A 26,761-nucleotide genomic window follows, 5' to 3' on the forward strand; every position below is an offset into this window, starting at 1 on the left:
ATCTTGCTAAAGACATTTTCCACTTGGTTTTGCCATGGAGAATAAAACCCAGTGAAATCAAATAAATACAATACTAAGCTCTGCTGCAGCTGTTGAGTACCCCAGACCTTCTCACTTTCCCTTCCTTGCCAAGCTAGGCAACACAAATCATGTTTACAGTTCCTTTTTGCACTGTGCATGTGACATGGGTTTGCTGTATAACAAGATTAGTTTTCCCTGTAATCTTCTTTAAAATGTCCTTCCTGTGATTGTCTTTTCATCTTTTGGTGTTCTGGAACTTGGATTAATGGCATTGAGATTTATTCCACAAGTCCTGTTTGATAGGCTGCTTTCAAGAATTAGTTGCCTACAAACACACTTAATCTGGAAAAAGCATTTTAACGGTACCTGAACTAAGCAGTTTCTGCCAAACATCCTGTAAGGCCCATTTATGTCCCTGCAGGATGTGCCTGTAGATACTACTGGACAAGTAAAACAAGGCAGGCTTATCTTTCAGAGCATCTAAAACACCTCCCGTGGCTGCCCCAGGCAGATTTGCAGAGCCTTGGCTGTATTTTGCAAATCAGCCAACAAACTGATCAGGTGCCTTTTCCTGCTTTCATCATGTTTCAAGCACCATCCCTGACCTGCCCCTTCCACAGGTCTCTCTCGAGATGCTCTCACCTCCCAACCAGCTCAGTCAGGTCACCGAATCCTTGATGAGATGGTAGGACCTGGTGCCAAGGTGCTGGTTTGTGAAGCACCACAGGACAAGTCACCCTTCTCACACCCTCTCGAGCCTTGGCAGAATCTGTGTGTGTTTTACAAACAGAAAAACCCGAAGCGTGGAGCAATTACATGATTCTGAGCTAGTCTGGACCAAAGCAGCTTCCTGCAGCACTCAGGGCTGTTCAGCTCCTGTGTTTATTCCCCAGAAACTCCTCTGCTGATGGAAACTGGCCTCCGGCTTTGTGCCTCTCCTTGCCTGTGCCCCTGCGTGATTCCATTTCAACCCCCATCTTTTAGCTGGTGTTATTCCAGGGCCAGAAGTTGCCGCCTTCCCCGGGAGGGAGGGCCATGGCTGCAGAACAACGCTGCGATGAGAGGGCGGGCCGCGCTGGGCTGGCCTTGCTGAACACGGAGAGGTGCTCACACCGCCGGAGTGCAGGACTCTGGGAATACCTTCCACGTGTGCTCGAGGATGTCATGTGGCACGTCTCCACTAGATCTGGATGGCTGGATTCACAGCCCGTTTCCAAGGTGCATTTGTAGCTATAAAAGCATCAGTCACGGCAGCGCTTGAATTACAGGCAGGGCTGTTTTCATTCAAGACATCCTTTGTTCTCTGTTCCATTCCTGACCCAGTGGCAAACTAACGCAACGTGACTTGCCAGTCTCTAGCAGCTAAAAGCAAAGTACCCGACTGTGACACGTACCCCAGACACGGACACAGACCCGCGCCGAGCCCCGTCCCGGGGGAAACAGGGGGTCATCGGGCGGCCCCGAACCGCCTGTGGGGCTCCTGCTCCGGGCTGAGGGTGATCAGAGGCGTGAGGGATGTTGGCACCGCACCTGCACGTGCCTTTGGGTGAGTCACTGAACACCTCTGAACCGCTGGGGATTTTTTTTCCATTAAGAAGGGAAAATTAAGCCACGCTCGCCCATCCCGGCGAAGCACACCGGCCGCACCTCGGCCCCGGCCGCGCTCCCCCGCCATGAGGCGCCGCGCCCGCCCTGCCCGGCACCGCGAAATGGCGGCCCCACCGCCGCCGGCCGCGCCTCTCGCCCCCTGCACAGGCTCGGGGACCGCGGCAGCCACAGGAGGGCCACAGACGGTCCGGCCCCGCGCGGCCCCTCGGCGGGAAGCGCAGCGGAGCGGGCGGGGATCGCGGATGAGGCGGGAGCGGCCCCGCGGCCCCCCCGGTACCGCCCGACATGGCGGCGGCACCGCCCCCTCGGCGCGGGCGGGGCCTGCGCAGCCCATAAAGGGCCTCGCGCGGGGCCCTTCGGCCTCTTTATGCGGCGCGGCCGAGGTGGGTGTGCGGCCACTTGGGGCTGCGGGTCGCGTGCGGGTGGGCCGGGGCAGGTGGGCCGGGGCAGGTGGGCCCTGGATCCCCATGTGCCCGTTCCCGGGGGTCGGCCGTGCCGGTGCGGGTGTCTGCCGGCGGCACTTCGCTGCCCGCCCGCTGAGGCCTCCGCTCGGCCTCCGGCCCGGCCCAAAGGCTCCTTGCGGGGCTCCGCCCGCGTTCCCGGTGAGGGGCCGGCTGTCGCGGGCGGGCCACACAGAGCTCTCTGCACCCGCCCGGGCGCTCGCTGGTGGAGTGATGACTCTTTCCCCGTCAGAGCGACAGTGTTGAGCACTGCTGTCCAAGCCAGATCGTGTCTGATGCACCAGCGGAGCCGCCGCCGGGCCCGGGGGTGGTCGAGGGCTGGTAATGACTGTTCCTCGGTGCTGACTGTTCCTTGTTTCCCTGCAGGGCGAGCCGGAGCCCGGGACGTCTCTGGGAGCCCCATGACCGAGGCCAGGCCGGCGATGGGGGCACGTACCCGGGGTGTGCCGCAGGGTCTGAGCCCCTGCGAGGGGGGAGCGGTGAGTGCGTAAAGTGACTGTGCATTAGTGGTTTAAATATATACGTTTAAGTATATAATTTTTAATGTGTTCAGACATATTTATTTCTGCGTATATGCACATATAAATAAATTGGTCCTGCAACGCGTTGGTGTCCCTGGAGAGCTGTCACGTGTGGTACGGCCGCTGGCCCGGCGGGTCCCTCTCCCCGCGGGACAGGGGCTGCAGCCCGGGCAGGGCGGTGGGTGCTGGCCCCGGGTTGTTCCGGGGTCCTGCCCCACCACGGGCAGTGCTGGGCACTGCGGGTCCCGGTGCTCACGGCCGAGCTGTGCCGCCCTGCGGCCTGCACGGCTCCTGCTGCAGGAACCTCACACAGACAGAAGGCCTGGGCCTGCAAAAAGTAATAAGCTATTAATCTCTGCTTATTGCCTCTTTTACATGCTTTGACTGTCTTGGGCTCTGCTCTGGAACCCCCATACATAGGTGTTTGTTCTTAATTTTTGGGGGGAATATTTCCCTGTCCTGTGTGCCTGTTGAGCATGCTGACCAGCCAGCTGTTTTGGGGGAAAGATCAGCATAAACTCCCTTGCTGCCCGTGGATCTGCTGGGGGAGGTGGGAGTGTGGCACAGCTGCACTGGGTGAGCAGTCACAGCTCCTGGGGACCTGCTGGTGTAAGTGATGACTAAATTTTTTCCCCATCAGAGCGACAGTGTTGATTTCTTGCTCTTCAAGCCAGATCATGTCTGATGCACCAGCAGGGAAGTGCTGTTGTGTCCCATGCCCTGGCAGAGCCTGGTGCTGACTGTTCCCTTTGGCTTTACCCACAGGGCACTGTGAAGGCAGACAGGGGGTTGAGCCTCTGGGAGACCTCAAGTGTGAAGGCTGCAGCTGCCAGTGATGGTGTGGTGAGAGCAGCTGTCTGTTTTGCTCCACTATGCTTGCACTCTAGCAAATAATGGTAAGTCTTAAAAGTAATTGTGAATCACATGCTAAAATTAAATTAAAAAAAATAAAAAAAAGAGGGGGGAGGAAGTACCTTTTTCTGCAAGGGAGTTGCTCCCACTTTGTCCCTGGGGAGTAGACAGATGTGAGTATTGTAGAGATGAAAGTGCAGAGATTTCCCTCGTGCATGAGCATTGGAATGAGGTCCTTTGGGCCTCCTGTTCCAGCATGTCCAAAGTGGCAGATGGGGCTTGTGAAAAAACCAGCAGGGCAGGAAGTCTGCAAGCTGCACTTGCTGTGTGCTGAGCTGGAGCAGCACAGGGGCTTACAGCTCTGCCCTGTTGGTTTCCCTGCTGCACTGTGTTCAGAGGCTCACTGAGGACACCCTGCACAGACAGGTGGGTGATGGACTGCCCCAGCAAGGGACAGGAACTGTTCTGACTGAAGTGTGTCCCTTTAAGAGGTGCTGCTGGTTGAGCCTTATCTGCCCTGCCCCTTGCTGGCCAGGGTGTGAGGGAGTGTGAAGGGATTGCAGATGTGGGCATGGCTTTGCCAGTTCCTCTGCCATGACCTCTGTCCCAGTGGATGTGCTGGGGGAGGTGGGAGTGTGGCACAGCTGCCCTGGGTGAGCAGCCACAGCTCCTGGGGACCTGCTGGTGTAAGTGATGACTAAATTTTTTCCCCATCAGAGCGACAGTGTTGATTTCTTGCTCTTCAAGCCAGATCATGTCTGATGCACCAGCAGGGAAGTGCTGTTGTGTCCCATGCCCTGGCAGAGCCTGGTGCTGACTGTTCCCTTTGGCTTTACCCACAGGGCACTGTGAAGGCAGAGACAGGGGGTTGAGCCTCTGGGAGACCTGAAGTGTGAAGACTGCAGCTGACAGTGATGGTGTGGTGAGGGCAGTTGTCTGTTTTGCTCTACCATGTATGCCCTCTGACAGTGAAGAATGGTAAGTATTGGATCCATTTATGTTAACTGGCTTAAAAAAGAAGGAAAAAACACCTTTCTGCAAGGGAGTTGCGTCTGCTCTGCTTCAACAGCTTAATGTGTGTGAAGAGTAAAGACTTGAGTGTTGCAGTGGGCCCTTTTAAGTGTTAGACCACAGTATCAGTCCCTGTTAAAATACTCCAGTTTCCTGCAGGGATTAATGCCTTGTCAGTTGTTCTGGACGTGAAGATTTTTCATGTCATTGTTTTAATGTTCAGCTGAAGAGCATCTGTCACAGTGACTTCAGCCTTGTTCTCCCCTACCAGATGGGCAATGCTGATGCAAACTTTTTTAGCCACATGGGTTCCAAAGGTGCATGATGTCTTCATGGCATATAAGGAGGCTCCTGCAGGGTGTGCTGCACACTCAAAGGCAACACTGGAGGCTGCACCTACCATAGTAACACTGACATGTAACACTGATGTGTGTGAACAACTTTAGGAACAGAACCTCATTGGATAAAACACCTGCTGGCACTGGCTCATTAAGTTCCAGCCCCATACAGCTGCTCTGTCTCCAGGGGGGCTGAAGTGTCTGAAGAGCAGCACTGTGTCCTCTCTACCTGTACCCCTGGATGCAAAAGGAAGCAAGTGCTCTGTGTGAGACAGTAGAGCTGGTTGAGCTGACTGAATATGTTTCTCTGGCACTCTGCTCTGTCAGCTCCCCCAGGCTGTTGGCAAGACCTGCTCTAGAAGCTCCCATAGTGCAGTTTGAGTGCATCCTGGGAGCAAGTTTCTGCTCTTTGCAGAGCAACCCTTATCTAATAGGGGATTTTGAGGGTGCTGGGGGTGAATTTGAAAACTGTATATATGCTGTTTGTGGCAGAGTGTTCAGACAAAATAAAATGTTGGCTGTTTTCTTGACAGGCTGAGATTTGTCAGAAGTTGTCCTGGGCTCTGCTGGGGTTTCAGTGTTTTGCTAATGAAGACGGATGCTTCTGCTGCTCCTGTGCTGCTGCCTCAGATCCTTGTCCAAGCCACAGCATTCATGTCACCTTGTGACAGCTCTGGCCTTTCCTCAGAGCTGGCAGGAGTGATGAGTTGGTGTCCTGCCAACTTAGATGGAGGGTGTCACATTTTTTATCCCCTGGGTATGAGGCATGTAACTAGAATGGATTCTGGAACTTGCTGCATGTTTAATGCAGTTTGGATGCTTTTGTCTGCAGGGGTTGCATTCCCTGCCTGACAGCTCATGTTATCCTGCCCCCATCATTACAAGCAAGGAAGGCTCTCCTTGGAGCAATGACAAGTACAGGAGGGCCTTGTGTTTAAGGAGAGGAGTCAGGGCTTGGCTCTCCCCTGCCATCCAGGAGGCTTTAGTGGTTCAGCTCTGGCAGCTTGTGAAGTGGGGAAGGGGTATCTGGGATGCTGCAGCACAGTGTGGTTTTGTACTGTATAGAGCCTGTTGAATAAAATCTGAGTACTGGGTGAACTCAGCTGGTGACTGAAGTTTTCTTTACGTAGTTAACAGCTCATACCTCAGTCTCCCACTTGTTAGGGGAGTTGGGAGAGCACAGCGCAGCAGTGATGCTGTGTAAGGCTGATGAAGCTGCCTCAAGCCAAGAGAGAAGGCATGATCTCATGGCAGTAGAGCTTGGCTGGGGCTGTGACTGCTGCTGGTCTGCAGGAGGTGTCATGGGGTCTGTACAGAACAGCGAGTGCTGCAGGTCCCTGGTCTGTGCTGAGGGGAGAGGTGCACTCTGTGCATGGCTTCTGGCCAAGGCTCTCAGCTGCTCCTGGAGCATCTGTGTGGGAGCAGCTGGTGTAGAACACTTGTCTGAGGGGGTTTTGGCTAACCTGGTTCAAGGTGTAGATGAGCATGTTCTCAGGTAAGTCACTGGCCTTGCGAAGTCTCCCATACACGAGTCTTACAGGGAAGTGACACAATCTGGGAAGGAAGGGGAAACTTGTCAGGTCTGTGAGGATTTGGATGTTGCCTCTGGTGTGTCAGGAACACCTGCTTTGGTCAGACCTGATGAGGGATCCTGCAGCCTTCCCTGTGTGCTGCTTGGGAAACTGCCAGGTTTGCAGAGCAGGAACATGAAACATGGATTGCTGAGGGAAAAGAAACAAAAGGTATTTCCAATACCAAATTTCTCAGTCCCAGAGAGGCAGTCAAGAGCACCAGGATGCCTTGCTTCCTGTGTCTGCCATACCCCACATCGACTGACTGCACATCTGCCTCGGCAGGTGACAAAGGTGTGTCAGGGCACTGTGCTGGGCCATGTGCGGGGAGTGGGGAGGCCCGGGGCTGGGCCTGGGCCTGGGGCTGGGGCTGAGACTGGGCCTAGCCTAGGCCCAGCCCGGCCAGCAGGGGGCGCTGTGCGGCCGCTCCAGCCCCTCAGAGCTGGGGGGGCCGGGCGGGCCCAGAACGGGCCGTGCCAGGGGTTCGGTGTGACCAGAGAACACCCAAACCTGCCACAACTGACCCCAAATGGACCGTGTCAGGGGTGCCTCGTTCTGTGTAACCAGAGAACACCCAAACCTGCCACAACTGACCCCAAATGGACCGTGTCAGGGGTGCCTCGTTCTGTGTAACCAGAGAACACCCAAACCTGCCACAACTGACCCCAAATGGACCGTGCCAGGGGTGCCTCGTTCTGTGTAACCAGAGACCACCCAAACCTGCCACAACTGACCCCAGAACGGCTGCTTTGGAGCCTCCCAGATAACGGAGAAACCAGCACAGACTTCTGGGTCTGTAGCACGTGTGGAGCTAAGACAGGCCCTTTTGGAAATTTCTTACTGTGGTGCTTTGATAAGAGATGGGCACAGGCAGGTTTTACACTGACTTTAAAGCAGTCTGTCCTTAGAACTGCCCCTGACCTGACCCCTGCTAGCCCTGGTCAGCTCCTGTGTCCACTGGGTGGTTTGACTGAGGAGATGGAGGCCAGGAGGAATGTTCTGGACAAAGGCTGACTTACTTTCTCTGCCCACAGAGCTCCCAACCAGCTCTGGAGGCCGGCAAAGCACAGTGACCGCACGGGAGTGGCTGAGCAGGGCAGTGGGGACAGGCAGAATTGCCAGTTCAGTTGTAACAGGAACAGACCTTACTGTAGGTACTTGTGTAACTTTCTAAACTGAAACCTGGAGTCATTCACTGGGCTGGTATGTTTAACCAAATGTTTACTTTTCTCAAACAGATCTGTCTCTTGGTGCCCTGAGCATCTGAGAGGAAAATACAACAGATTATTTCTCTGTCTGATGTTGCTTTTAATAGATTTTCATACACAGGGAAAGGTTTAGCATTTGTATTCCCAAAGACCCAGGCATATCTTGACTGCATGGTGATGATTATATTCTTTTTAGACCCACCTCTTAGCAGCTGCATTAACTTATAGCAAAGCACAGTCCAGTAACTCATTGCTGCTTCTACTTCTTGTGTGATTTCCTCTTCCATCTCTGCTCAGTGATAGATTGTCAGACACATCACATTACCATGGACAGCCAGTGAAGCACAACTCAGGTTTGTAACTGCCCTAGGAAGATCCAGATTTCAGGACCCTCAAACTACCCCACAGGCAGTAAGGGGAAGACTGTTTTGAAGCAGACTGTTTCTGTCTCCTGCACCATCCAGTGTTTTAAATAGATGTTCTGCAGCTATAGCCTTCTCTTCGTCTTCCACCCTTTTTGGCAGATCCCTTTCAGTGGTGGGGTGTCTTGGAAATGGAAGCAGGTTTGGGATCCCTTCTGTCTGTGTTACCTGAGAATCTGCCTGATTTCTTTAGTGTTATATTTGGAAAAATGTCCACTAGATACTCTGCACTTGTCTGTGCCTGCTGCCTTCTCTGCTCAGTTTTGAATGCTGTGGATGGGTCACCTTGAAGTCTTCCCTCTAGTGCTCAGAATAAGCTTGACGGCCTGAGCCTTTTCTCAAAGCAAATACCAGATCCGGGGGCTGCCCTCATTTCTCTGCTTTGCAGATTCCCTTGGGTTCATGTACCGTTCCAGGGCCAGCAGGACCTTTGGAGGTGCACTCTCAGCACGGACAGCAGGATGGGAGGTGTCCTTCCCGCGGGCTGGGAAGGCTCAGCTGCTGCTCAAGGGTGGTCAGTCAGCACATCCAGCCCCACGAGGAGCTGCTTGCCCAGGTGGGTTCTGTGCAGCCCTTTACTAAGAGCCCCTCCCTGGAGGTAGGGTGGTGTGTCCACACCCAGGGCTGCCCTGAGGACGCTGCTCAGGCTTTTCTGCTCTGCATCTGCTTGCTCTTCCTGCTGTGGCTGGCTGTAGTCAACAGCATCCTGGGTCAGGGCTGCTCCTTAACTGACAGTGCTCACACAAACTGGAGTACTTGGCCTTTGGCCTGGGACAGAGCCAGGTCAGTTCTGGGTACTGTTTCTCAGTGAGAAGAAATGCTGAGCTCTACCTCTGCCCTCGTTTAGCAGCCTGAAGTATGTGCACTCACTCTCTGCTGCTCAGTTGCAGCAGTGGTGGACACTGCCTAACCCCCACCAATATTCCCAAATCCAGGCTGCTGATAAATAAAGTTGGTTGCCATCTCATGCAAATGTCTGCAGATCACCTGCAGCCTCACAAGAGCAGTGCTGTAGTTGTTTCACTGGCTTGGTCTCCATTCATGCTTGCAAGAATGTTGTCTAATAAGAGGATATAAAAACATTTTTTCTCTGAGATATAGCCCTCATGGGGAAAGACCTGTCCTGAGAGTAAATCCATTTTTCGGTGGATGTGGATGTGGATCAGGCCCTGGACACCAGCAGTTCAAAGCAGACTTTTCCTTTGAGTATTTGCTGTCACTTTTTCTTTACAGCAGGATATTTATAGGTGCAATTTTCTTGGAAATCTACAGAGGAGGACTGGAAGTGTCTGAGAACTTTTGTTAGTCAGCAATTTATGTTGCTGTGGAAACGCTGAAGCAGGGCTTGGGAAAACTGCCTGGAGAAAAGGGTGTTTGCCAAAGGTGCCAGCAGCAACGTGCATCTCTGGCTGGTTCCTGGCTTACCCTAACCTGTGCCTCAGGCACGTCCTTCACAGCGGCTGCTGCTGTGTCATAGGGGTGACACATTTTGTGGTTTTGTGCTGCTGGTCATGATTTCCTTCTGTAAACCCGCTCTGTCACTCCTCTGAACTATGAGCATGGTCCTGCCAGTCTCCCCTCTGATCCAGGATGATGTGCTGGGTACCTAAGTGCTGTTGAAGTTCTCCTCGGTGGGGTTGCTGGCTGCAAAGGTAAGTAGCAACATTGGCGGGGGTGAGAGGGACGCTGGTGAGGCCTCGCTGCTCAAAAGGAGTTACAGTGACTTGGTGAATGCATTTGCACACCAACGTGGCTTTTTTTCCCTGCCAGAGCTGACCAGGTACACCTGCTGTTCCATAGCCCTTTGGCAAGTGGAAGGCTTGGTGAGGAAGGGTCAACTGCCGACTCATCTTGTTGGTTTATAAAGCGGTTGCAAATCTGCTCCTTGCTGTTCTTTTCCTGCCTTTTTTTTTTTTTTCCCTGCACTGGAGAGAAGTGCTTGCAGGAATAGAGCAGAGAGGAAGCACAGAGGATTTTCTTGGTGCCAGAAAGCAGAATCAGGGCTGTGTGGATGGGATGTGACAGGCACAGAGGATGGCCCACCCTACTGCCCCAGCCCTTTCCTTACAATCTGTGAGTGGATGCCTCTCTTGCCCTGTGTTGCAGGCTGCTGGAAAGGCATTAGTGGGTTCTCCCTTGTTGTTTTTCCTTTTTCTTTTTCCTTCTTTCTTTAAACAAAATGGAAAGGTCACAGTCTCCTGAGCTGCCTTCTCCCTGCCTGAATTGTGACAGGGAAACTAAAAAAGGCACCTGTCCATGGATGAGCCTAATGATTCTCCCTCACACTGAAGAGGAAAGCTCACCCTTATCTGGGTGTTCTCAGATGTTCCCTCTGTCTGATGGGAGTCTGTCTATCCATCACAGTATTGTTCTTCCCCCAGCTGTGGCTCCAGTGCTGGGAGGAGGAAGATATAAAGCTGCCTGGGAGCTCTGCAAGGGTGACAGAAGACAGGATCTCTCAGGCCGTCAGGAATGCATCGCTGGGTTCAGCCACGGGTGAGTTGGGGTTTGCTTTAGGTTTGCCTGATCCTTAAACCTACAGAGGATCCCTGAGAGATGGTGGGGCTGGTAGCCCTGTAGCGAGGGAAGTGTTATGAGGATCTTTCAGAGTTTATTCATCTTCATTTCCCTCATACTGGGAGCAAAGACCTCAGGAACTGGAACACTAGGAACAGTCCCCCTGTCCTGTGAGAGCTGTATGCATGGTGCCCTGGCTTGTGGCTTCTAAAAAAGAAAAGTTAATTTCTGGAGGAGAGGAAAAAAATCAGTGCATCTTACTGCAAGTAAAATAAAGCGAAATCTTTTTCTCTTTGCATTTACTGAATTGTGAAGTGCAGAGCTGACTTAGTTCTGCCCAGGGAATATGAAAGCTTGACTGCTCAGTGCCTGCCCGTGCCACCTTCTGCTCTCATTTAAGAAAATAAATGTGATCATTTCTGTCATGTAAATTGTGTCAATTAAATAAAGCTGTTAAATAGGTGAGGGAGTGATACAGGTTCTGTTTATTTTCATCCCTGCTATTACTGTGTCTGCTGCTGGTTTCACTCGGAAATGCCAGTCATGAAAGAACCCTCTGCTGAGGTTGACTTTGGTGAGGTTGGGTCAATGCTTTGGTTTTTAGCTCTATTTTCCATCATATTTCTGTGCTGCTTCTTAATGTTCTGTGGAGTGTTCAGCTGTCATGTGCAGAGAGAGAATTTGTGCAGATGGGTGGACTTGAATCTCCTGTGGAAATGCATTGGTTGTAGGTAAGGCCTCTGGTTTCCTCACCTGCTGCCCTATTGCAGATAAACATCTGCTTCTCTATATTTCAGCTGTAACTTTGATAACTTACAAGGGACAATTTACTACATAACCCTGTTAAAACAAGGGCAAACAGGTACATTTCAAGAGCAAGAGACAACGTGGCTCCAAAGATGAGAAGGGGCCCAGAAACTGGGCATCGTTTGTTCTGGGTTTGATCCTACAGACACTGGCCAAGTGAAGAGCCCCAGTGATGGGAACCATGGCACAGGTGAGACTGTTTGGTGGGAAGGACCCAGTGGGATCAGGTATTGCTTCCAGCACTGGAACAGTGATTTCCACAGCACTTGAATGTTGGAGAGTGTGCCAGGGGTACCTGACTCAAGGCACCTGTAAAGGCCATGCACTCAGGTATCCCTGGTAGGCAGAGGCATGGATCAGACCAGGAGCTTTGAGGACTCCAGGAACTCTGCACAGCAGAGATTAAACTGGGGTCTGTTCTCTGACCTCTTTGGCTTCTTGACAATTTGACATGAATAAAACAAAGTGACTGTGCTACAGGCAGTACCTGGACTGCAGAGAAGCAGATGATCAGAAAGCAGCTGCTGCTTCTGTTAATGTAGTTACCAGTGCCAGCTAAAGCTTGGCTGATGTTGGCAATGCTCTATTTTCCAACTGGGCCATTTAAATCTCTGAAACATATATTGGTGCTAAACCAATTGTCTTTCAAATTTCACCTGTCTCAGTCAAATACAATGTGTGTTCAGTTTACTGGAGAAATTTATTTAAAGCCAAGGTTTCATAGGAGGTGCAATCAACTGGCAGGACCAGTTCTAGTAAGTATATCTGCCTCCTTCTGCAGCTTGTCCAGCTCATTACAGAGCCTGGTTAGTCGGAACAGCTATGTCTGTGTGCAGTGCAGGATTTCAAGTACCACATTTAAGCATGCTCTTGAATTAGAGAGACACTTCAGTGTCCTGTTTAAGAAGCATCTATACCACTTTAGGATTTGCTTTCCATTTGCTTTGCTTTGCTTCCTACCAACTGGGGAGAGATTTAGCAGAGTGGAAAATGTGTGGCCTGGATGAGGACTGCATTGAAGAAGCTGTGCTGAGGACTATCCCTAACTGCTCCTGCACTGTACAGTGTCCCAGGGGACAAGTGGGAGTGTGTTGCCCTGGAGCCTGATGCTGCAAGTTGCAGATGACCCATTTGCAGTTGCTGACTCATAGAACAGCTCAAATGACTTGACAACTCAGTAAATTAAAAAAATGTGTTTTTCTGTAGCTGTGGGTGAATTCATTTATCCCGAGTTTTATGCTGTGTGGAAGGACAATATCCATTTTTCTTGTCTCTTTTAGGAAAACCACTGTAACAAAACCTTTGATATTTCTTTTAGATTTATTAGTTACAGAGAATGAAGATGTTTAAGCTATTTCGTATAGCTTAGACATAACCACTTGTGAAAAAATAAAGGGGCCTGGATTCTGGCCTCTGTGAGCGGCAGCTGTTGCCCTGTGACTCAAGAGGAGCAATGCTGGCCCAGAGTCCCAGGCTCCTCTGCTGAGAATAAATGAGCCAAAGTGATCAGCTTAGGGAAGACAGGACAGGAATGGTGACCAGGAACACTGATCCTGTGGGATGTGACCTGGGATGATGTTTCTGGGGGGTGTGTGCCTTTCTTATTTCTTGTGTAGTGTCTCATGCACAGAGATTCCTCATAAGAAGGGAATAAAATGGTCTGTGCTAAAGAAGGTAAGAAGTTGAGCCACAGGTTCTTTGGATTAAGGAAAGACCTTCTGGGAGAAGTCCCTGACTGTTTTATATGTGTTCTTGTTGGTCTCTTCCATCCTTAAACACCAGCAGCAAAATCCCTCAGGCTTCAGGAGTGGGAAACTGAGCCCAGCCCGAGTCAGTGATAGGAATGAGGAAGAAGGGTAGTGAGGGATGGCCCCTGGAGCCACCTCTTGGTGTGGGCTGCAGGAGAAGTGGTGCTGGAGGAGGATGCAAAGGTGCAAGGGCTGAAGAGGAGGCAGCTGTGAAAGCATGAGAAAGGAGCTACTTTGGGAGGAATCTGAAAAGTGAGGCACTGCTCTTGATTTAATGTGGGAAAGGCTTGTGGAATTGGTAGAGGCAATTGTATTTCTTCTGACAGAGAGTGTGTTTTGTCATAGAGTTATTGGAGATTTAAAAGATTCCCAGTAATGCTTTGTGGAGTCATGTGTCACCATGGGCCTTCAGAGATTAGGGAAAATTTCCAGGTTTGACTTAATGCAAACCTGTCCAAAATCCTTTTGCTTAGGGAAAGGAATATGGCTTACCTTGTTCATAGGATCCCCTCCTGGCTCAGACAAATTGTTCCATTATTTTCTTTTAGGAAAGCAAAAAGAAAACGGAAAGTACCAGGTTCAGAAAAGTTGGCTGGTTTCCTTTCCTTTTCTTGGGGAAAGCAAAAGACCCAGACAGAAAACCACTAAAAGCTTTTTATTAAAGTATTTATCTTTCCTATTTTCTAAGTAAGACTTCTGGCCACTTTAAATCTTCTCCAACTTTCATTAAAGATAATAGCTTTTTAATGGCAACAAGTTTGTTTCCTTTATGCCCTGTGTGAGTCACAGCCCAGCTCCCTGTGGAGAGGCAGTATGTGATGGGGTTGTGTAGTGGCTTTTGGCAGAAGAGAGATGGAGAATATCTGTGTTCTCTGTGCCTATGGCCACACCTGGATGAGAGGAGTGGGACTTCCCTGCTTCTCTTCTAGCCTGACTTCCCCTGTGACCTTACAGTGCAGCATTTTATGTGTGTTGGAGTCTGCTGGAGACAGTAGTTTTGCTGTGTTGAAGCCTTTACCAAGGGTGAATGCTTTTGGGGTTTCAATCCAAGGAGGTGTTTGCTCAGCCATGACTACTCTGCTGTGGTGTGGATTTTCTCAGCAGTACCTCAGGAATCTGTGTCTTGGGGACACAACTAGTGAGGTGAGAGCCAGCAGAGAGGCTGGAGCCAGCTGGTCATCCAGTGGGGCTCCAGAGAAGGCTGCTGCCCTCTGCTACTCTGGGGAGCTGTGGGGTTCTCTTTACAGCCAGCTGAAGGGGAGTTTTACAAGGGTGGCAAAGATACATATGAAGAGGTGTGCAGTGGTTGCTGGCCTCCTGAGCACACACAGAAAAATCCAGGCCTAAGAATTGTTTAGATGAGATGTTTTTTGGTTTCTGGGTCAACAGCCTAGTTCAGGTGTGCTGGTCAAATCTCCCTTAAGTCCTAATGAGATCGTCATCCTGGGTGGGTTTCATTAGCAAGTGGAGTTTAGGACTATTTGGTTCAATGTTCTTCTCTACTTTGGCAAAAGACAGAAGAATCTCAAATAGATGGGCTCATAATCTCATTTATCTTCAGATTTGCTTCAGGAAAATATCTGAATCTTGCTTGGTATCAACTTTCTCCCATATCTCTGTGTGCTAAAAACCAGCAGATGTGTACAGCAGAGGAATGATGTTTAAAGGTCTTTTCAGTTCTAAACCTGGGAAAGGGAGCCCTGGCACACTCTGGGTGTGAGGCAGGACAGGCAGCAGGCACAGAACGGACTCTGCTGTGGATTTTCAGGTCAGTACCTGCTCACAGCAGCAAACGCATAGGGGGAAATGTTGACCTTTGCCTTCACTTGGACAAGTGGTGTTGCCATTGCTGTTGATTTGACTCATGTTCTGGAAAGCTCTTGGGAGCTGGTGGTGCTTCTTGCTGCAATATAATGAGCAAGCAGAGCATCCCTTGTGAGACCCTTGGAGGAGGGTTTGGATGAGGTGGCAGCCAGCTCTCCTGTGGCCCTCATATAGCTGTAGAAATCAGCTCCAAGAAATCAGATCACTTGGTTGGCTACTTTCCTTCTATGCTTTTACAGGCTTGGCTGTGACAGTGGAAAGTAAAATCAGACACTCTAAACCAGAACCTTTTTTTTTTTTTTTCATTTGTCCTGCATAATGATAGTTCTGCTTGGTTCCTTATTGCTGGAATACACAGAATTCAAATCCTGCACGAGTGCAAGGAGCTGTACAAACACAGAGCAAAGAAAATACTGCCATCCTGACACCTTTGCTATCAGGTGAAGAGACATAGAGGTTAAGGGGCTAACACTTGGGATTAGGGTAAATCCTATTTAAAAATTTGGTAAATCCTATCTAGGCTTCAAAATAATATTTTTTTTTATTATGAGGTGGAAGTTATGGCAAAATGAAGTTTAGGACGGAGCTGGTAATGGACAGCATTCCCCATTCCACAGATCAGCCTGTAGTGCAGGCAAGGACACGGATTAACTACCCAGAATAAAAGTGAGAGTAAACTCCCCTTTGTCCCTTGGAAGGGCCTTTCCATCTGTGACATCTCCCGCCCCTCAGAGTTAATGAAGGGAGCAGGAGGCCTCTGGGAACTGGGTCAGTGGCAGCTCCAGCACAGGGCAGCTTAATTAAGGAAGGAAAGTGAGTGAGGGGGCAGGAGCCTGGTGTGGCCAGCCAGGAGAGCAGCTGGGTTTGGGTAAGCTGATGAAGCTGTATTTCCACCTGCCCTAGTGAGCTGCCTCGTGGTGTTCCCCATAGGATGGAAGACACAATCTCTGCTGCCAAGGACAGCCCTGCAAGCTGTTCTGCTCCTGACCTCTCCCTGTGCAATGGACTAGCCACATTTCCCTTCTATTAAAGCACATTTGCTTGGCTCCAATACTCCTCACAGGGCCAACAGACACACTTTTAGACTCAGCAGTTGTCTTGCAAGAAATCTATTCCTGGGCTGATGTGGTCCAGCATGGCTTGGGCCACGTTTCCTTGTCTTCTTTGACATTCCCTGGCAGGCTCTAAAGATGGTAAAAAAAAACCCAAATCCTAAGAAATCCTTAGGGCTATGTCAAACCAGAATAAGGGAGAACTGCTTTCACTGCAGGAATGTGAGATGAGAAATAAAGTTTGCTCCCAAGAATTTGGCTGGGGGATTGAATATAAACCCTACTGAGATGCCTGGACCCAGATGCAACTTTCCTAACAGCACAGGGTCAGTCAAAATTGCAGTCTTCGTGTGGCCTCGTTGCTTTCAGAAGCTAATTTTTATTCAACCAGTTCTGTGTGTCTCAGAACAGTGGGAAGGTGTTCCTCCTACCTCACCAAATGTTGGCAGGGGGATGGGGAGCATGGAAGCAGGAGTGCTGGTCCTGGGAACTGTGCTCTGTTGCTGCCCCACAGGGAATTGCACAAGAGCCACACAGGCCTCTGGTTTGTGTTAACTAATTAGCTGAGTAATGCAATCTCCTTTTGAATGTCCTTCCTGTTCTAGATCAAGAATGAGACATTCACTGGTTAAATGACTTACCTGAGGTCACATGGGGAGTGACTCACTGGCAGAGACAGGAATTAACTCCTGGTATCGTTTAATTCCTACTTCCTAGACCCCATGGCCTCTAATTTCTAGTGCTCTTCTCTTTCCTCTCCTGGCCTTTTTGCCTCTTTCCCACTGCAGGATTTGTCACACGTGCAATTTCCAAGGTGACAATATCTGACCACTGTCAAGAAAACGAGACATCTGTCCTTTGCTGCAGACATCTACTGATATACAAAGAAGCTGAAGTTCCTTTTATTTCTTATCTTTTTGGAGCATTTTACCATGTTCTGCCCGAGCTGGCACAGTGCCACATCTCCTCTGTGTACAAGCCTCCAGCACTGCACACTCTGAAGGTGTTAGCCTGTCTTATAATGTTATTTTCTGTTTCTCCAGAAGCATCTTTGCTGCAGTCTCCCTGAAGTGGGAACATTCTGCCCATACCCACTGTTAGTACAACAGCATAATCACTTGCAAAAAATCAGTGGGTGGGTTTTATAAATCCCAGTTCAGTGTTTAGCAAGGTATAACATCTGTTGTGATCAATATTTAAGAGTAAGCCTCTTTGATAAAAAGTTACAGTAAAGCCTTTTGCTTCCTACTGAATAGCTAAATAATTCACAGGAGTGGTTGTAATCACTTTGAGCTTCTTTCAAAGTAAGCAGAAAAGTCAGAGTAATTCTGTAGAGAGGCAGAATAGCCAGCTGGATCGTGTTCCTTAGGAGCTGCTGTACTGGGAATGAAGTACTTTCAGGTTTTTAATGGCTGCTGAGGTATGCTGGAGTCAAATCAGGTAAAAAATTGTCTCTTTTATCATCCGTTTTTGGTGATAATCTTCATGATACTCTGGCGGGTAAGTGCCAGCAGTCAGTGCAGAAATGATACCTGGGGTTTGACAAGTCTGCAGGAGCGGGACTGTCGGGTGCGGCGGGAGAGGAGGGTGTTGGTGTGAGCAGCACCTGCGGCTCAGGGCTGGGCACGGGACAGCGGCACGGGGGGCTCTGCCCGGGCCGGCACTCGCCGATCCCGGGGGAGCGGCCGCCGCAGGACTCGCCCCGGCCCCGCCCGGCCCGGCCCGGCCCCTCCACGGCAGCTCCCGCCGCCTCCCGCCGGGGTGTGGGAGCGCGGGCGGTGCGGGACAATGGCCCGCAGCCCCCGCTGGATCCCGCTATTGCTGCTGCTGCTGCTGCTGCTGCCGCCGCCGGCCCTGCCCGCAGGGTGTGCGGCCCGCGGGCTCTGCTGCCCCGGCCGCGACCCCGCCTGCCTGAGCACCGGCCGGCGGCCCGACGGCTCCACCGGGCCCTGCTACTGCGACCAGGCGTGTGTCCGCACCCTCGACTGCTGCCACGACTATGCCGAGACCTGCCCGGGTGAGGGGATGGGGCTGGGCTGGGCTGGGCTGGGCTGGGCAGCCCCCGAGCGGAGCGGTCCGTGCCCCCCTCGGGCTCTGGCCGCGGGTCCGGGCACCGTTGCGGCTCGTGGGGCGGGCGGGCTGCGGGCGGCCGAAGGAGCGGGGATGCTGCGGGGAGGAGCGGGGATGCTGCGGGCGCTCTGCTCCCCACCTGGGCCACGGCTCCCGGAGGTGCCGGGTCCCGCCGGGGTCCCGTTGGAGCAGGAGCTCGCTGGACAGGTCAGGAGGCTGCTGCGTCTTCCTACAGGACAGAAGCGTGAAACGGGACGTTTCCTGACTGAGTCAGAATCCCCCTTTCCCCCTTGTGGATTGAATTACCGTGGATGGGATCAGATCCGCTGCTCCTGTCAGTCCGTGCTGTCCTGCAAAAGGCATCGGCAGCTGCAGCTTCAGGTTTCCCCTGGCGAGAGCCTGGACCCCGATGCCCGTGCGGCTGTGTCGGGGTCCCGGGGAGCACAGTAGTGCTCCCTCCAGGGACGTCTTCTACTAAGTGTGGATGTCAGTTAAGGAGAAAAGTTACTTTAGTAAGTGGAACGATCTCATACTCCCTTCCCACAAACAGCATCCTCAAGGATCCTTACCGCTCACATAATGCCTTTGATTTCAAACCTGCATAGCTGTGCCAAAGCAGAGTTGTGCTCTAGGCAGATGGGCACACGTTCCTGTGATTTGTCCTTTTCCTTTCAACACAGAGCTGGAAAATGGGTTGGAAATAGGTTAATTCCAGAGTGATTTATACAAGATATGTCTGTGGATGAGGCCAGGCTGGCAGACCTGTAGACCCACAGCTCCCAAGGGCAGCAGGGAGCATGAAGTGGGGCTGCTGGGATCCCTGAAACCTGCCTCTCCCCTCCTGAGGAAGGACACCCAGTGCTGCAGGACCATGCACTGGGCTCCCCTGCTGCTGGGGCTGTTCAGGATGGTGTTGGTGCTGGATGCCCCCGTGCCTTTGGTGCCTGACAACTATGGGCTCTCAGCTGCTCCCTCAGCACCTCTGTGTCCGAATCCTGCTGCTCTTGGCAGTTGTCAGGGATAAGTGGGATGGACAGGAGCCTCTTGTGTCTATTCATACAGCTGATTCATTAGCTGAGTAATAAGGAAAATGTGTTGGCAGGATGTGGTCAGGCACTGTGAAGGGACAGCTGCTCCCCAGGGAACAGCAGCACCTGCTCCCTGAGGTACAGCAGTGCCTGCTCACTGTGAGCTGGCAGAGCTGCTGCTCTGCTGGGTGAGGTGTTTCTGTGTTATTTCTTGTGATTTGTTTGTCCTGGAGGTCAGGGACTCAGCTCTACTTTGACTTGTATTGCCTCCACAACCTAACCTTTTCCAGTAGTTTTCTTTCTTTCGCTGCTCAAGAGCTACTTTATCAAACTGACTTGTAAGGCAAAATATTAAAGAAAATGCATTAATATCTGACACCAAACCAAACTGAAGAGCACAATATTCTGATCAAATCAAATGCACAAAAGGATGATAAAGTTGGGTAGCCTACAGTCCGATGCAAAGGCTCATTTGTGGTGTGTTACTGCATATAAGAAATGTCACAATTACTTAGATAATTGATGTAATGTCTAGTCTTTGAATAGGTTTAAAAAGCTGTTTGTGTTGACTTTAGACAAAAAAGAAGAGTAGTGGCATTTGAATGATCATCCTAAAGTTTCTGAAGACAAATGCATTTTCCAGTGAGGTTAATGCTGTAGTTAGGTTTGTCTGTATTCTGAGGGAGAATAAATTGAAGTATCAAGCTTGAGCTGCTCAGAAAGGCTGGGATTTGTCCCAGCAATCAGCAGGTCGTGTTCCACTGAAATCATTGGGACTCAGGGTTGTGCATGCCCTTGTAAGTTGATAATGTCTGTTGCTGTAGGTGCTGAGCACGGTGGCTCTTCTTAATGTGTTTGAATGGGCTCATCCACATCTTTAAACTGAGTGATAGAGCAGCAGGGGAGCTGGGCTGGGAACCAGGGAGTTCCTCATGCCTGAGCTCAGCATCGGGGGTCACGCATGGGGGGTTTGCCTCAGGTGCTCACAGGGACATGGGTGGAAGGCAGCCCTTGGCTCAGTGTGTTCACAGGGGTGTGGGCTGGCCTTCAGTAGCTCTGTGTGCCTGAGGCACCTGAGGGCTGAACCAGCAAGGGAGTGATCCCCTGTTCCCTGACAACTAACACTGGAGGTCCTGGCAGGGTGTGCTGTCCTACACTGACCCAGCTCAGGCACAAGGTGCAGAAATGCAAGGAGAGGGACTGAAGCCAACTGAGAATATGTGTGGGGGGAAATAATGTATGAGTCTAGGCTGACCTGCAAGTGTTTTTCTCCAAAGCAATTGTTCTTGGTTGTCAGGTTGTGTTGGTTGGCTGGAGCCTGGGCAGATGATCTCCTGGGAGGAGAACTACTGGGAACTGCCCAACACAACTGTGGGACAGGTCTGAAATAAGGAAGGTTGTACTGAGCTATGTCAAAAAATGTCTTTTCTGGAGAAGGCATGTTACTGGCATCACTCCTGTGACCTCCCACACCCCCCTTTTCTTACTCTTCCTCCAGTCATCCCCTGTGTGGTATCTCAGTGGAGCGCCTGGAGTGGCTGTGCAGAGCCTTGCAAGACAACGTATCGTGTCCGGACGAGGCACATTGTCCAGGAGCCCAGGAATGGGGCAGAGGCATGTCCTGCTCTGGAGGAGAGGGCTGGCTGTGTGGAGTACTGGACTCAGCAAGGAACAGAGTGCAAACAGTCCCTGAGTGAGTCCACTGAAAATAAAAGTATCTGGGGGGGGTGATCGTGGGGAGGACTCTGGTTTGGGTCAGCAGAGCTGGTCTTCACTGTATTTGAAGAGTTGTTTTCAGGCACCAGCCTCTTTGCCCTGGCCCTGCCTGGGTAAGTGAGAACTGAGCTCTTCACACAGGGCTTCCATGTGTCCTTCCCAGTGTTGGAGGTGGTGCCTGCCATTAGCTGTGTTCTGCTCAAAAGTGAGATATTACAGGCCTGTTGTGCTCTCCCTTATACAAGCGTAAATCTCTGGCAATTTTGATAGGGTTGGCAGATATATGTCTGTTTAAAACTTCTGTAAGTGGATGTTGAATACTTTTTTTTGTCATTTATATATTTTTTTAGTTTTATTTTATGTGTTATCTGCAAAAAGTCACAAAGGAGCAATACCTGTCAGATAAGATATTACTTCTCTGCACTGGAGCAGAGTGCAGGCAGAGGAGACCTCTAAATAGTTTCTGGAGAAAAAGCCTGATTTTAGTTGGTTCAAATCAGCTTTTCATGGCACACCTTTACCGAGTTTTAGAAGAATTACTTGTCATTTTTACTGATTTTGAGGTCAAAATTTGTCCAGTCTGGATGTCAGCAGCAGCTGACTTCAAACCTGTTGAGAGTGGGCATTAAGTGAACGTTGTCTCCCTCTCTGTCTTTCGGATGTGCCTACAAGTAGGCTTACTCTGCTCAGGCTAAAATCTGGCAGCTCTACAGATTCTCTTTCCAGTGAAATGGTTGACTGTCATGGATAATACGAAAATACAAAGTTAGAATTGTTTTTGTCTCCTGCTGAAGATAAACCCCTATGACATTAAAAGCCCATCTTTGCTGTTTTGCAGACGTGAGGAGCCTTAGTGCAGCATTGCCACTGACGCTCTGTACCCTTTCTCTTTGGTAAACACAGTCCCTGCATTAATAACTACGGGAGGGTTTGGAAAAGCGAGGAAGAAAAGAGCTGCAGCTGATGGCAAGGAAAGAGCAGGGTAAGTTGGAGGAGGCTGGGCCCAGGGACTCAGTTGTATTCCACCTGCAGAGTCTCTCTGGTTGCAGGCTGTGGCCCAGCTTTTCGCCACTCAGAGCCAGTGTTCCCCAGCAGAACGGCAGCATGGGAAGCACATCCCTCTCCCATTTCAGTCCCTCTTGGCTGTAGCATTGCCTGTTTTCCCCTGCAGCATTGTTTCACAGCACAGGTACAGGCAGGGCTGTGCTAAAAGCTCTGTTGCTTTTTACCTTCTGCCATGTCTGTGTGTGCTGCCCTGCCTCCAGGCTGGTGCCTCAAACACAGGGAGCTGGCATCAGCCTTCCCAGTCCTCCTCTTTCCCAGTTGGGCTCCTTGCTAGCAGGGACACAGTGCTGATGGGAAAGGTTATCTTCCACCCTGTAACCCCTCATACACAGCCTTGCAAGCTGGTGATTCCCCAGGGGTTCTTCCTGCAGTCCCTGGGCTTTGGCTGTTTCTTTCTCAGGTTTGGCTAAAATCAGAAGCATGGAAGTGCTGTGTCAATCTGGTTGTCCTCCCACTGAGATGTGACAGCCTCACTCTCTTAGGAGGGAGATCATGACAGGAAAACCTTTACAGACTGACTCTTAGGTTCTGTCACAAGCTGCTGTACAAAACCCATTACAGGTAACAGGTAGGAGTTGGTAGAGAAAGTGTGGCCCAGCAAATGGATACCAGGCTTGGGATTAGATTAGTCAAATGCTTGACCAATCTGTGTCTCTATTTGTATTTTTGACATGTCAGTTGAAAGCACCAACAGAGTAGTTTTATTCCTTATTTAACCTTATTAAAATGCAAGCACACCACGTGTTCTGCTTTTAATGACCTCGGGTGTGGGGTTTTTTTGGTTTGGTTTTTCTTAATTAGTGATCTATGGTCTTCCAGTTTAGTCTGGCAGTCCTGTGGAGGGCTCTAGCCTGGTTATTGAGCTGACTGACCCTCTCAGTGACTTTGCTTGCAGGTACTGTGTTGAGTTCCAGCTGGTGGCCATCACGCCGGGCTGCCTGCACAGCCACCACTCGTACACCCGCTGGATGCGCTACCTCAGGGAGGGCCACACGGTCTGTGTGGAGTGTCAGCACCCGGCCCTGGACTCCAGGAGTCAGCATTGCTCCGGGGATGGCACTGGGAGCACAAAGTAAGAGTTTCAGCTTTTGTTTTCATGTTGATTTTTTCATTCTTCTCCCTTGATCCACTTGTTCCAGTGTCCCAAGGTGCTGCATGGAGCTCTGTGGAGCACTCTACATATATTCACTGCTCCTTGTTGCATACCATGAGTTCCTTGAAGAGTTGAAATGACCTGGTAAAGCTGGTATTAAACCAGGGCAGAACCAGGACTGGATGTGGGAGTACCTGCCCTTAGTCTGCTAAATCTCACTGGCTTTAGGGTGGCACAGTTGTGGAGTTTTTTTGTTTTAAAGACACTCCAGCCAGGCTTCTAAGGTTAATAGTCCTGTCAGATGTCAAATAAAGCCAATTCTGCTTCTGATTTTTCAGCACTGGGGATTTTGTTTCTCCAAGTGACCCTTTTTGAGTACTTGTGGTGAATGGTAGCTGCCTTAGGGACTTGGGGTATGTGCTGGCATCTGAGGTTGGATGGAAGTGGTAGTCTGGTAAGTCTCTGTACATTCAGCAGCCTTTCCCTGGAGACCTGAAGAAGCTTTGGGGTGATTGATTTGCACCACTCAGGTTGTAGAAATTGGGCAGACTCCGGCAAAGATGAAGGGAATGGCTTGAAGCTGTGAAACACCTCTGGGGCAGAGCCAGCAATGGAGGGGTCCTGGCTCCCAAACCTCTGTGGTGGTCACTGGAGGCACAGTTCTGCACTGCCTTAATCCTGATACTCCTAACCCCCTTGCTGGTTTATTAAAGGCATCCTCTGAAGCTGATTAGCAGCCCTGCCTGAGAAAATCATTGCCCATCAGTGCTGGGCAGGGATATATTTAAAACTTATATAAATGTTGGAATAAGCACATTGGTTTGAATTAGAAACTCTAAACTAGGATTGTCAGGCCTGAAGAACACAATGTGTTGCACTACCAAGACTGCCAATAATGGCCTTTGTGGGCAGGGTTTTTCTCAGGCTTTCAGGATGAGGAAGTCACTTTGGAGTTTGTTCCTTCCCTCTTCAGCTTGTTATGTAAGCTTTTAGATAAGGAAGGAAAAAATCCTGGTGTGGCCAGGAGTAGCTCTTACCTGCATTCAACCTGTAAATGATTATAAAAGCTTGCAATAATGTTATTTACTAAAACTCTGGAGCCAGTCAGGAGCATCAGATTAAGTGAAATAAAAAAATATTTTCAGGAATTCATTTCTGCACTGGGCTACAGAAAGAGGGGGGCATTGTCATCACCTGATCTGGTGAACACTGCTGTATGTGGAATGGAAGCACAAAGGAAAGGGGGCTGTGTCCTGTAGGAATGATGATCTGATCCTCAAATGCTGGCAGGCTGAAGGCAGGAGGGAGGCAGCAATAATGGAGTTGGGGTGAATGGTGACTGGTTCACTGAAGTCAGGACTCAGCCCACGGCTCAGCAGGTAGTTTAAGTTCATCAGAATTGAGCAGAGCCTAGAAATTGTCTGTGTCACTGTTTGACCTTAGAGTGATGGGTCAAGGAGGTTGTCCAGGGCTCAGTATCTTGCTTGATTTTCTTGTTATCAGCATCTCAAGTGAAGTATTTACTATAGGTATATTCTTTATGTGAGCAGAGCTATCCTCTCATTTCTTTCCAGAAACAATATATTTTTTTTTACCAGATCTTGGAGGAAAAAACTGACTTCTGTGATCTCTTGAGAAGCAATTGGACTGTTGGGAACAGCCATTGAGTGAGATGAGAGAAATGTCTGTGAAAAGGCTTCTGCCTTCTGTTATTCAAAGGGGCATATGTGAGCATCCAGGCTTGTGAGAGAGCAGTGCTCTGGGGCCCCTCGGGCTGGGATTTGCTGTCCAGATGTGGAGGGCATAAATGTGATGCTTGTAAAGAAAGGTGCTGCCCTGAGAAAGGGGACAGTGGGAGGCCAAAGCTGATGCCAGAGTCTGGGATGCAGCACGTGCTGAGTTTTTTCTCCATCAGCTCACAAGTCACTCAGTGCACCCTCAGCTGGACTTTCTGCTGGTGTGGCTGCACCCAGAGCCATGGGCAGGGGGTGGCTGTGCCCTGTCCTCCTGCAGTCCCAGCTCTCCACGTGCACAGCGTCCCACCCACGCCGTGCCTGTGCTTGGCTTCCCCCTCATGCCAGTGTTTGGTTCCCTGAAATATTGTTCCAAGAGTGACTCTCAGGAAGGAAAACAGCTGACAGAGTTTAAAATAAACTCAGCAATGCTGGTATATTTTGATGAGTATTTCCTAATTATCTTCTTGTGTCTAAGTGGAGTCTGGCTTATAAATGTCTCAAGTTGAAGAGAGATGCTTGTTATCTCTGCCTTCCACCTGTCTCCCACTCTGTAGAAGAAGCCATTTTATTTTAACCCCTGTTATGCAAGCTCAGGATGTTTCTCAAAGTCCTTGGTGTATGGCAAGATCTGGGGGCACCAGGTGAGGATAGTTAGGATAATCTAGCTTGCATTGCCTTTTTTGTTCTAGAAGGTTATGGGATAGACAAGGCAGAGCATTGAGCTGGGAAGTAGATCTACTAAGTTTGGATCCTCTTCTAGAAGATGTACAAATAAAGCACAGACTTGACATCTGTGAAACTGTTACCCTGTGTCTTGGAGGATCAGCTGCTCATCATCTGGAGCAAGATGTGATGCTTGCAGCACATGAATGTCCAGACTTCAGCAGTTTGTGCCCATGTTGTGGGGCAGAGGGAGAGAGAGGATGGATGGACTTGATTTAACCTGTTTTATAGCAAAGTCAGTATTTGCCTTCCCTACCAGCAAGATGAGAGTAAGCAAGTTGAGCTTATGTGTTTAAGAAGTAAAGGTATAAGCTGCAGCCCAGAGTTTTGAAGGGTATGGGACTGCTCTGTGCACAGCCTGCTTTATCTGGGATCTTAATCCTCAGAATCTGGTATTTTGAAATGACCCTGAGCCAAAAGAAAAATACAGCGAGCTTTTTCCAGCCATGTGTGACACATAAATCCCAGCTCTGGAGCATGACACCTCATTAAGCCAAGGGCAGGGTTATCTTTGTGGAGCTAGAACAGTAATTCCAGTTTCCACAGAACTGTAAACCAAAGAGAGCTGGGGGTCTGCTGGGCTATCTGTGGGCAGCGCTCTGCACAAGGCCAGAGTTGATCTAGTTGTGGTATTTGTGCTTCTCCAAAGGTCAGGGCTGGAAAACAGTGATGTGAGGAATTCCCTTAAACTGCTGACTGCTAAAATCTGGAAATGGGCACAGTGCTACAGCCAAAATCTCCGTTTCTGTGGCTGAGAGGTTTTGCTTCACACTTGTACAACCTACAAGCCTCCGTGTGGCTGCTGCCTCTTCACAGTGGTAGAAAGGCAGAGTTGGGGCTATGGAGTGAAAATGGATGTTGTCAGACTAAATGGGATTTCCTGGGTGATTTAAGGCCTTGCTGTGACTGCCCTGCAGTGGGGGTGCAGCTTATTTACTGTCTCCCTCTGGTGACTGTGTTTCAGGAATCAGCTGTTGCAGTGGCAGGCGGTGGGGAACCCTCGATGCAAGGGAACCTGGAGGAGAATTCGCCAGCTGGACACTTGCTCCTGCCCTTCTGTTCACAGCTTCTTGTTCATCTGACTTCCCCAGGCAGCCCCAGTGCACCAGGGCTGTGGTGCCTCCTCTGGCAGCAGCGGGAGCCCCAGACAAAGCAGTGACTGCTCCGTGTCAGAGGGGGCACCCGGAGTCCTCTGTCTGTCTGTGCTCCTCGATTTCCAAAGAAATCAGGCTGGCTGGGAAGTGCCAGTCTCTTTCTTCCCTGAGAGAGACATGTCTGACCCTGATGACTTCTTGCAAATCCCTCCTTTCTTGAGAGGATAGAGAATTTACCAAGTAACAAATACGACAATAAAGGCCGTAAGAACCCA

The 26,761-nt window shown here is 50.4% G+C and overlaps 1 protein-coding gene, 1 long non-coding RNA gene and 3 other non-coding genes across 9 annotated transcripts; 4 read left to right on the forward strand and 1 right to left on the reverse strand.

Moving 5' to 3' along the window:
• Window positions 1-1,995: 1,995 nt before the first annotated feature.
• Window positions 1,996-26,761, forward strand: LOC127477826 (somatomedin-B and thrombospondin type-1 domain-containing protein-like). Of its 5 annotated transcripts, XM_051802816.1 has the most exons (9): window positions 2,069-2,569; window positions 3,377-3,507; window positions 4,306-4,441; window positions 5,346-6,307; window positions 8,402-10,509; window positions 20,558-20,752; window positions 21,679-21,757; window positions 22,736-22,912; window positions 26,357-26,761. In XM_051802816.1, the coding sequence occupies exons 5-9, from the start codon at window positions 10,353-10,355 to the stop codon at window positions 26,472-26,474; spliced, it is 726 nt and encodes a 241-aa protein (XP_051658776.1). In that variant the 5' UTR covers window positions 2,069-2,569; window positions 3,377-3,507; window positions 4,306-4,441; window positions 5,346-6,307; window positions 8,402-10,352; the 3' UTR covers window positions 26,475-26,761. The 5 variants fall into 5 exon arrangements, 4 of the variants coding, with proteins under 4 accessions (XP_051658777.1, XP_051658776.1, XP_051658775.1 ...); XM_051802817.1 differs by lacking the exon at window positions 3,377-3,507 and having other exon boundaries at window positions 2,068-2,569; XR_007907033.1 differs by lacking the exons at window positions 8,402-10,509; window positions 20,558-20,752; window positions 21,679-21,757; window positions 22,736-22,912; window positions 26,357-26,761 and adding an exon at window positions 1,996-2,012 and having other exon boundaries at window positions 2,457-2,569; window positions 5,346-5,910.
• Window positions 2,292-2,375, forward strand: LOC127478213 (small nucleolar SNORD12/SNORD106). The gene has a single exon (XR_007907142.1). It is a non-coding gene; the product is annotated as a small nucleolar SNORD12/SNORD106 (small nucleolar RNA).
• Window positions 3,215-3,305, forward strand: LOC127478211 (small nucleolar SNORD12/SNORD106). Its single transcript, XR_007907140.1, has one exon. It is a non-coding gene; the product is annotated as a small nucleolar SNORD12/SNORD106 (small nucleolar RNA).
• On the forward strand, window positions 4,144-4,234 carry LOC127478212 (small nucleolar SNORD12/SNORD106). Its single transcript, XR_007907141.1, has one exon. It is a non-coding gene; the product is annotated as a small nucleolar SNORD12/SNORD106 (small nucleolar RNA).
• LOC127477845 (uncharacterized) lies at window positions 6,276-6,761 on the reverse strand. The gene is made up of 3 exons (XR_007907049.1): window positions 6,635-6,761; window positions 6,451-6,533; window positions 6,276-6,366 (listed from the first exon to the last, which is right to left on the reverse strand). It is a non-coding gene; the product is annotated as an uncharacterized LOC127477845 (long non-coding RNA).

The sequence above is a fragment of the Manacus candei genome, unplaced genomic scaffold (assembly GCF_025592945.1).
Source record: "Manacus candei isolate 608988 ecotype Guabito, Panama unplaced genomic scaffold, ASM2559294v1 h1tg000057l, whole genome shotgun sequence".
NCBI classification, from domain to species: Eukaryota; Metazoa; Chordata; class Aves; order Passeriformes; family Pipridae; genus Manacus; species Manacus candei.

Coding starts and splice junctions, on each gene's coding strand:
- LOC127477826 (XM_051802815.1), top strand. CDS start 17,750: ATGGCCCGCAGCCCCCGCTGGATCCCGCTATTGCTGCTGCTGCTGCTG. Junction 21,758..22,735: donor GATGGCAAGGAAAGAGCAGG/GTAAGTTGGAGG, acceptor CTTTGCTTGCAG/GTACTGTGTTGAGTTCCAGC. Junction 22,913..26,356: donor GATGGCACTGGGAGCACAAA/GTAAGAGTTTCA, acceptor ACTGTGTTTCAG/GAATCAGCTGTTGCAGTGGC.